The sequence below is a fragment of the Salvelinus alpinus genome, chromosome 12, assembly GCF_045679555.1.
Source record: "Salvelinus alpinus chromosome 12, SLU_Salpinus.1, whole genome shotgun sequence".
Lineage (NCBI taxonomy): Eukaryota > Metazoa > Chordata > Actinopteri > Salmoniformes > Salmonidae > Salvelinus > Salvelinus alpinus.
In genome coordinates this window covers 20,375,219-20,385,807 of record NC_092097.1, presented here as the reverse complement: position 1 = coordinate 20,385,807, position 10,589 = coordinate 20,375,219, and the positions used below count along the sequence as shown (strand labels likewise).

Sequence of the window (10,589 nt, the reverse complement as noted above, 5' to 3'; positions counted from 1 at the left end):
TTGTTCGATATAATCCATTTTTATAGCCTAACACGAAACATTTTGTGAACGGCTTGTGTGGAAAATTCAGCGTCCTTCAACTTTGGACGTAACATTCATTGTAATTACTCACTCTAAAGGGACGTTTATCAAGTCAAGTTCGGTTTCATTAGAATCCTCTGTTTGTTAGTAAAACAACCAAACTTCATGGTTCTTTTCCCGGGACATATTGACCGAAAAAATTTGATTTGAACAGACCAAACAACGACCTCCTGACGCGCCAATCGAATGACCTGTCCTTCGTTGATTGACTGTATTTCGGACCAATGACCACTGATCTTCTTGAAATCTAGCTGGATAGATAGCCAATGAACAGAGGTACATGGGCATATGCAATGGTTCTACCCGGAAATAATAGGCTTCGTTGTAAAGCCATGCGTACACACGGCTATTCGCCATTGAAAACTCTACCAGAAGGATCCCTGCCGTTTTACGCGCCGCAAACTTTTTTTTCTGAGCATTTTCAAGTTACAATAATGGCTAATAAATCAGCAAAATCAAAGACCAAGACCAGGTACACAGATATGCACGATATAATTGATGAAATCGAGAGATCTAGTGATAGTGAACATCTAAATGAATCCAGTGAGATTGAATCCGTGGATTCAGAATTTGAAGACATGTTCCTCCACGGTGAAGACGCAGTTTTGGATCGGTGAGTAACGTTGTTTGAAATTAGTAATATCAAATATAATTCATTTGAGATATTGTATTTTATTTGCCTTATATAAAAATATGACTAGGGCATGAAATATAAAAGTACACAAGTATATTGAAATGTAGAAAGTACATATTGCTCTACATTGTGGGTGTATGTCTGTGTGTCTGGACAAAACCTCACCATGGTCACAAATTGTGTATATATAATATGTGTCTGTATAATTATTACCTAATTGTTTCCATGTATTTTATATCTAAAATGGAATGGACAAAACCTCACCATGGTCACAAATTGTGTATATATATTATGTGTCTGTATAATTATTACCTAATTGTTTCCATGTATTTTATATCTAAAATGGAATGGACAAAACCTCACCATGGTCACAAATTGTGTATATATATTATGTGTCTGTATAATTATTACCTAATTGTTTCCATGTATTTTATATCTAAAATGGAATGGACAAAACCTCACCATGGTCACAAATTGTGTATATATATTATGTGTCTGTATAATTATTACCTAATTGTTTCCATGTATTTTATATCTAAAATGGAATGGACAAAACCTCACCATGGTCACAAATTGTGTATATATAATATGTGTCTGTCTTTATTTCACAGTCCCAGCGATTCTGATTGGGAGCCAAGGAGAAAATCCCCCACTGAAGCTGGTCCATCCAGCTGGACCCCGGCTGTATCCGGCACCACACCTACCCCCGCCCGGCCATCAAGGGGTGGAAAGCCGGCGGCAAAGAAGCGGAGGAAGGGCAGCGTGGAACCGTCCAGCGTGGAACCTGCCAGAGCGGAGGAGGACCGTTGGCACTCTGTTCTTGAGGAGGATGTGGCCCCACCACCTCCACTTTTCCGCCCAAAACGCCCAGTAGGCCCTCAATTGGACCCAACTTCTAAGTACAGCCCCATGCAACTTTTCCAGTTGTTCTTCACCTCGGCAGTTGTTGATACCCTGGTGATGAACACTAATAAATATGGGGCTAAGAAGCAGGAAGGCAAGACAGAGGCATGGAAGGACATTTCCATTTCAGAACTGTTTTGTTACCTGTCTATGGTCATTTACATGGGGCTGGTGAAGTTGAAGAACCTCAAACACTACTGGAAAACTGCACCACTCTATCAACTGCCTTTCCCCTCAACGGTCATGTCTTGTAAGAGGTTTCTGACAATTTCACGGGCACTTCACATTAGTGACCCAGAGGTTGATAAGGACAACGAGGCGAAACGAGGCACAGCAGGCTTTGACAAACTATGCAAGATTAAACCTCTCTACCATGATATCGTTGAGGCATGCAAGACATATTTTCAGCCCGCCCAGAACCTTTCCATAGATGAGAGAATGGTAGCCTCAAAGGCCAGAATTGGCCTAAAACAGTACATGCGCAACAAACCCACAAAATGGGGTTACAAGCTGTTTGTTTTGGCCGATTCTGCGTGTGCATACACGTGCAATTTTTTTGTCTATGAGGGGAAGAACACTTGTGCGAGCGGTAAGGGACTCAGTTATGATTCTGTGATGCAGTTATTAGATTTCCAGCTGTTGGGGAAGGGCTACAAACTATTTGTAGACAACTTCTACACAAGCCCTACCCTGTTCACAGACCTGAGGAAGCTGGAGATGTGGGCCTGTGGCACCATTCGGACCAACCGAGTGGGTTTTCCAAAAACCAGGGTAAACGACATGCCTAAGCGGGCTGAGCGGGGTACCATGAGATGGATCCGTGAAGATGGTTTGCTGTTTGTGAAGTGGATGGACACTCGAGAGGTAGTCATGTGTTCCACTATTCACAAGTCGTTCGGTGGGGATCACGTTGTTCGACGGTTGAAAGGTCCTACAGGCGCTTGGACTGCCAGAAATGTCCCCATTCCAGATGCTGTGAGGGATTACAACAAGAGCATGGGGGGTGTAGACCTATCGGATGCGCTGATAGGATATTACAATGTCCTTCACAAAACCATGAAATGGTACAAAACTTTATTCTATCATTTTATTGACATTGCTGTGGTGAATTCCTTCATCCTCCAGAAGGAAATGGCCAAGAACTGTGGACAGCCCCCCATCTCACAGCTACCCTTTAGGGAGCAGCTCATCCAGGAGCTTGCTAACTACAGCAATAACACTGTAGCACCTTCTGTCCCCTCTACCTCTGTCCCTTCTGCTCCAACCAGCGGTACGCACATGCTGAAGTTCATCATTGCAGGCAGGGATGTGCCTCGGGGAAAAAGGGGCACAGTAGGGCGGCTTCGTTGTGCCCTGTGCCACAAGAAGTCCCCTGTCACCTGCACCACCTGTGCTGTGACCCTCTGTTTCACACCAGAGAGAGACTGCTATGGGATATGGCATCAGGAGCGCAACATTGTTTAGAGGACAGAGAGTCTTCACATGATTCAACATTGAAGTGTAAATAGTTCCCCTTGTTATTTTTAATTTTTTTTGAAATATTCTTTTTTTTTTCTTGAATTTTTCAAATATATATTTTTTGGGGTATGTTAGAATAATTGTTTTGTATTTTGTATATAGGTATTTGTATCATTGTATCATTGTACCAATTCGGCCACTTGGGTACATTTGGGAAACTTGTGAGGGACACCTGGTTGACTTCATGCTCAATGCTCAAAAAATCTCTGAAGTTGGAGACTTTTATCTCCCTCAACAACTTTAAAAATCTGCTATCCGAGCAGCTAACCGATCGCTGCAGCTGTACATAGTCCATCTGTAAACTACCCACCCAATTTACCTACCTCACCCCCCATACTGCTTTTATTTATTTACTTTTCTGCTCTTTTGCACACCAGTATCTCTTCTTGCACATGATCATCTGATGATTTATCACTCCAGTGTTAATCTGCTAAATTGTAATTATTCGATTTATTGCCTACCTCATGCCTTTTGCACACATTGTATATAGATTCTCTTTTTTTTCTACCATGTTATTGACTTGTTTATTGTTTACTCCATGTGTAACTCTGTGTTGTCTGTTCACACTGCTATGCTTTATCTTGGCCAGGTCGCAGTTGCAAATGAGAACTTGTTCTCAACTAGCCTACCTGGTTAAATAAAGGTGAAATAAAAAAAAATAAAAAAAAATGGCATGTACCTCACTCATTCCTGAAGGTATCCATCTGAAACTTTGGTCAAATACTGTTGCCTACCTATGTTCTGATTTGAAATGATCCCCAGTATCATAACTGAATGTTTGGCCTTTCTTGTTGATTTTTAAAGATGCAACAACAGTAAAAGAACAAAAAACGTCTGTTGATTTCCTTGTATTTTCTTCTACCAGATCTATTGTGTTATATTCTCCTACATTCAATTCACATTTACACAAACTTCAGAATGTTTGCTTTCAAAAGATACCAAGAATATGCATATCCTTCCTTCTAGGCCTGAGCTACAAGCAGTTAGATTAGGGTATGTTTTCAGGCGGAAATTGAGAAAAAGGGGCAGAGCACGAAATTCAAAAAATATTTTTGAGAAATATTTAACTTTCACACATTAACAAGTCCAATACAGCAAATGAAAGATAAACATCTTGTGAATCCAGTCAACACCACGTATATTTATGTTAGCTCACCACCAAATACAAAAAAGCACAGACATTTCTTTCACAGTACAGGTAGCTTGCAGAAAACCAACCAAACTAACCAAGAACCAACCAAACTAACCAAGAAACAACTTCATCAGATGACAGTCTGATAACATATTTATTGTATAGCATATGTTTTTTTAGAAAAATGTGCATATTTCAGGTATAAATCACAGTTCTACATTGCACCGAGCCTGCCCAACCCTACCTGTCTGAATATTCCCCGTAGCCATGCCAGTGCGGCGAGGTGGAATAGCCCGCCCTGGGCTGTGCTGGCAAACCGGGGACACCATGCGTAGGGCTGGTGCCATGTACACCGGCCCGAGGAGACGCACTGGAGACCAGATGCGTAGAGCCGGCTTCATGGCACCTGGCTCGATGCCCACTCTAGCCCTGCCGATACGAGGCGCTGCTATGTACCGCACCGGGCTGTGCCTGCGCACCGGGGACACCGTGCGCATCTCTGCATAACACGGTGCCTGCCCGGTCGCTCTCTCTCCACGGTAAGCACGGGGAGTTGGCTCAGGTCTCCCACCTGGCTTAGCCACACTCCCCGTGTGCCCCCCCCAAGAATTTTTTGGGGCTGCCTCTGGCTTCCAGCCGCGCTTTCGTGCAGCCTCCTCATACCGCCGCCTCTCCGCTTTCGCTGCCTCCAGCTCAGCTTTTGGGCGGCGATATTCACCAGCCTGTGCCCAGGGTCCCTTACCGTCCAGAATTTCCTCCCAAGTCCATTTCTCCAGATATTGCTGCCGCTGCTGCTGCTGCTCGTTACCACGCTGCTTGGTCTTAGTTTGGTGGGTGGTTCTGTAACGGCTTTCTTCTTCCTCCTCTGATGAGGAGTAGTAGGAAGGATCGGAAGACCAATGCGCAGCGTGGTACGTATCCATAATGACTTTTAATGAGAAATTAATACGACAAAATACAAACTAACAAAGTGAAACAAAATGAAAACCGAAACAGTCCCATAACGTGAAACACACAAACACTAAACAGGAAATAACCACCCACGAAACCCAGGTGGAAAAAGGCTACCTAAGTATGATTCTCAATCAGAGACAACTAACGACACCTGCCTCTGATTGAGAATCATACCAGGCCACACGAAAAAACCAACATAGACAAACGAACACAGATTACCCACCCAACTCACGCCCTGACCACACTAAAACAAAGAAATAACAAAATAACTAGGGTCAGAACGTGACAATGGGTTGAAGAAAAGTATGACATTGAGAGAAGGAGGGGGATGGAACTGCTTATGTCACCCCTAAGGGCACACACACAGACCAAGTAGAACTCAGTATTCCCTAAGTCAGGAAGCTGTTAAGCTTTAGCCCCAACCATCTTGTTTTGCCCCACTTGACGCTCTGGACGATGATTTGTTTAACTCTGGATAACATTAATACAGTTGACGTTAGCTAGCCAGCTAACAGTACACTTTAGCTTAAAACAGATAGACAGCTAGGTAAACAATGAACCTAGCTAGGTAAACAACGTTTATGTAACGATTTTCGTCTGGTGAAGGAGAAGAGGACCAAAATGCAGCGTGGTAAGTGTTCGTCATATTTAATTGAAACTGAACACTACACAAAACAACAACGAGGAAAAAACGAAAATGAAACAGTTCTGCCAGGTGAACATACACTAAACAGAAAACAAACACCCACCCCCAAAATGGGGAAAACAGGCTACCTAAGTATGATTCTCAATCAGAGACAATGATAGACAGCTGCCTCTGATTGAGAACCATACCAGGCCAAACACAGAAATATAACAACATAGAAAAAATAACATAGAATACCCACCCCAACTCACACCCTAACCAACCTAACACAAAGACATAAAAAAGGAACTAAAGTCAGAACGTGACAGTTTAAGATCACTAACCTCACGTAACGTTAGCTAACAAGCCAGCCAGCTAACGTTAGCTTGTTAAACAACAATGAACTATGTGGCAACAATGCCACAGTGCTTGGATCTAACCAACCAAGTTCAAGCTAGCTAACATTAGGCTCTAACTAGAAAAGCAAATGGCTCTGGGGAACAAATAATATTGTCAGCTAGGGAGCCAGCCAGCTAACGTTAGCTAGCTAACAGTACACTTTAGCTTGAAATTAAACCACTTTGTCAAAGTTTGAAATGTGTAATATCTGAAATGTAGCTAGCTAATGCTAGACTATCTTACCTGTGTAACAGTATAACTTTAGACCGTCCTCTCGCCCCGACACGGGCGCGAACCAGGGACCCTCTGCACACATCAACAACTGTCACCCACGAAGCGTCGTTACCCATCGCTCCACAAAAGCCACGGCCCTTGCAGAGCAAGGGGAAACCCTACTTCAAGTCTCAGAGCAAGTGACGTAACCGATTGAAACGCTATTAGCGCGCACCACCGCTAACTAGCTAGCCATTTCACATCCGTTACACTTGCATACATGACCATGCATGATGGACGAGTCTCCCTGTAAGGAATGCCATACCATGGTTGCCCTTAGTTTGAAGATGTAATCCGGAGACAGGTGTTTTCTCCATCTCTTTAGCTGTCACACTCTAATTCCACTGATTTCAAAACTTGATCCTCCAGAAAGTGGAGAGCAACACTTATGCAGCTCCCACTACACAATACTTTTTTTTTTAAAGCTGCATTCGACACGATTACCAACACAGACTGACAAGCTCAAATAGACAAAAAATGGCAGACCAATCCGAACTCCTCTCTCGGCATGTCCAGCCCACTCATCATCTCAGCCAATCATGGCTAGTGGGAAGGTTGCCAACTTTTTCTGTGGCTTAAAACTTCTTGACGCTACGGATCCCGTTAATGGGATCATTTTCCTAAACAACCACTGAATTGCAGAGCGCCAAATTCAAAAATAATACTACAAATATTTATAATCATGGAATCACAAGTGAAATATACCAAAACACAGCTTAGGTTGTTGTTAATCCACCTATCATGTCAGATTTTGAAAATATGCTTTACAGTGAAAGCAATCCAAGCGTTTGTGAGTGTATCAATCAATGCTAGAACAGTTAGCCTTAAATTAGCTTGGTCACGAAAGTCAGAAAAGCAATAAAATTAATCGCTTACCTTTGATAATCTTCAGATGTTTGTACTCACGAGGCTCCCAGTTACACAATAAATGTTATTTTTGTTCGATAAATATTAGTTTTATAACAAAAAAACGCCATTTGGGTTGCGCGTTATGTTCAGAAAACCACAGCCTTGTTTTTAACATACGTAATCGATAATATTTCAACCGGACGGTAACCTATTCAATAAAAGAGAGAAAGAAAATGTCGAGCTACCCCTCTCGCTCGCAGGAACTAATCAAAGTACACCTGACTCGTTTTGAAAAATCTCACTCATTTTTCAAAATAAAAGCCTGAAACTATGTCTAAAGCCTGGTGACAGCCTGAGGAAGCCATTGGAAAAGGAATCTGGTTGATACCCCTTTAAATGGAAGAGGGGCAGGCAATGTAACAGGGATAAACAATTTAAAAAAGCACTTCCGGGTTGGATTTACTCAGGTTTTCTTATACTCACAGACAATATTTTGACAGTTTTGGAAACTTAAGTGTTTTCTATCCTAATCTGTAAATTATATGCATATTCTACGATCTGGGCCTGAGAAATAGTCTGTTTACCTTGGGAACGTTATTTAAACAACAAGGCTCGTAATTTAACAATTGTCTTTGTTTTTACAGATAGCATACACGTTTGTTATTAATAAATATTTTCTTAACTCTATTTCTTGAACTGCCTTGTTGGTTAAGGGCTTGTAAGTAAGTAATTCACGGTAAGGTCTACACCTGTTGACCTTACCGTTTGTTTGTTTTGATTGTAATTTTTGGATTTCTTTCCCCTTATTAAGAAGTATTAGAAGAAGACTAAACAGATCCATCACACATTTGGTGTGTCATAGTTGTCTCTGACTAGCGGTCAGACTTGCTCAGGTGGAACACACTTAAACTTGCAGCTTTTTACACATACACAAACACACACGGCTGCACGCACGTACAAACACACATACAAAATACCCTCTGTCTTGCAAAGGTCAACTTACAGCAACTGTTCTCTTTCTCTCACTCTCCCTCCATCCCTCTCTTTCTCTCTCCCGTACAGGTTCCTACTCCCTCCCTGTCGTGGGGCACAGCATTAGGCACAGTCCAACAGTGTAATTCACTCTGCCACAGCCCCAGAAACCAATTCAGAATGGAAGGCTGAACTCTCTTTCCCGTCCGAGATGGCTTCCTTGCACTGTACACATGATCAATATTTTTAATTATTTCTTCATGTCCGCGTCTAATCTTGGGTGGTGAAGGAGGTTCCATTTCAGCACACTACTGGAGCAATTCCATCACATCCTAGCACCTCAAAGCAAAGCAAGAATCTGGCTTGTAAAAACCAACAACATTGTCCTCCTCCCATCATCACTAAACAAAAACAAATTCAACACACTCCACCAAAAGGAGAGGAGAGAAAGATGGACGACATTTAATTATATTTAGAATAACACAGGGAATTGTTCCTGTGCAATCACCAGAGATTGTCTCTTTAATCTATGTCAGAGGTAGGCTACGTAAAGTATGTGAGAGGAGACCCAGGTTGACATCTCAGAGGCCTAAACCTTGTTGAGGCATGTTTGATTTAGAAAATGGCTTTGAAAATGGCTTTGTTATGAAAATAAATCATATCTAGGTTTCAGATTCATCACATCTACCTTTAAAGTACAGTAAGACCACTGTGATTTTTTAAAACTTATCTGCTATTTCAAAACCCTTTGAATGAATACATCTGCCTGTCTAATGGTGGCACTGTTGGTACACTTTAGACACCACAGCGGGGTGAGTTTCCACTGCTTGTGTGCACTGACAGTCTATGATGCAAACCCAGCCTCTAACGACAGAAACTGAAGGACAACAGCTAATGGGTTTATCAGGCCGAAGAGAAGACAATGGAGAGAGAATGAACACTGATTGATTGTTTATAGTAAGACATACATGATTTGAGGATATGGTTAATGTATTTCAGTTGATTTACTTTATTTTTCAGGGTTTATGTTGTCTTCATCATCTGTTGCTATTACATTCATATGGATATCTGCATGCTTAGTGATGCAAAGAGACCGTTTGAATTGAGAAATTTGAAAGCTTTGTGAATAGGCCATGTGTGTTTGTGTGTGTGTGTGCTCACAGCCACACATATGTGCACACATGTTTGTTTGTTTGTGTGTGTAAGTGAGCATAGACATCAATATCAATGAACTGATTCTCCAGAAATGTGTAGGATGCAACTCATTAGAGTGGGCTTACATGGAGTGTCATCATTTAACTTGGTAGGTAGCCTAGAGTCAATCAATTCTTTGGCATGAACTCCAACAAAGCATAACAAATGTAAATGGCGGAGATGCAGGTATTAGAGTCCTAAAATATATCAGATTCCTGCAATTAGAGCCACTGCCAAAGAGGGACTAAACAGTGTCAGTGCTGCATCCATGTGTGCGTAGAACTGCCGCTCATAAAACTTCAGTCAAGTCTTCACACAAATTCTACTTCATAATTGTTAGAAAACCGCAAGCAGGTGGACATCTTAATGAAAGACAGTTGGTTTGATTTCATCATTCAGTCTGCATCCAGATATTATTGAGCAGAGTTGACTACTCATTGTAAAAAAGAGAGAACATTTTGTACGGTATCAAAGCCTGTGTTGATTGTAGTTAGGGGGCTGGGCCGAGAATTGGAATAACAGCTCTTAACAGGACAAGATGATAACAACTTGATAATAATTATTTGTTCATTGTGTATCTTGGTTGCACAGTAGAGCAATTTTGGAAAAGCTGTTGATCTCTTGGGGTCTTCTTTGATTGTAAACACTTACAATGATTATAGTTTGGTGCTTCTCCAACAAAAGCAATCGAATATAATAGAGGTTCACAGCCAGAACATTTTACTTTCTCTCAATTGCCCCTTTATCTTTTATTATAGGATACACTTTCTTTCTCCCTCCCTACTTCCATCTCTTACTCTTGTTGTCTCTCTCAATGCTCTACTGTCCCGGAGTGAACAGAATCCCATCACAGGCTAAAAAGCGTTGAGGGTCTGGGAAACAGGACACTGCTAGACATGCGCAAGCACGGACGAATGCATGCAAGCATGTGCGCCCACACACATACACAAACGCACACACAAACACACGATAATTGTATTTCATCTTTATTTTGACAAGGAGTCAATTCTGAGACCAAGTCAATTGCAGATGAGTCCGGTATATCAATACAATAC

The 10,589-nt window shown here is 41.8% G+C and overlaps 1 protein-coding gene across 1 annotated transcript; it reads left to right on the top strand.

The window, feature by feature from the left end:
* The first annotated feature begins 515 nt into the window (after positions 1–515).
* LOC139535258 (piggyBac transposable element-derived protein 4-like) lies at positions 516–3,082 on the top strand. The gene is made up of 2 exons (XM_071334585.1): positions 516–694; positions 1,327–3,082. Exons 1-2 carry the CDS (start codon positions 516–518, stop codon positions 3,080–3,082), a joined length of 1,935 nt encoding a protein of 644 aa, XP_071190686.1.
* The last annotated feature ends 7,507 nt before the right edge of the window (positions 3,083–10,589 follow it).

Excerpts from the sequence above, each read along its gene's own strand:
- LOC139535258 (XM_071334585.1), top strand. The coding sequence starts at position 516 with ATGGCTAATAAATCAGCAAAATCAAAGACCAAGACCAGGTACACAGAT. Across the intron at positions 695-1,326 it reads GAAGACGCAGTTTTGGATCG|TCCCAGCGATTCTGATTGGG; the intron begins GTGAGTAACGTT and ends TTTATTTCACAG.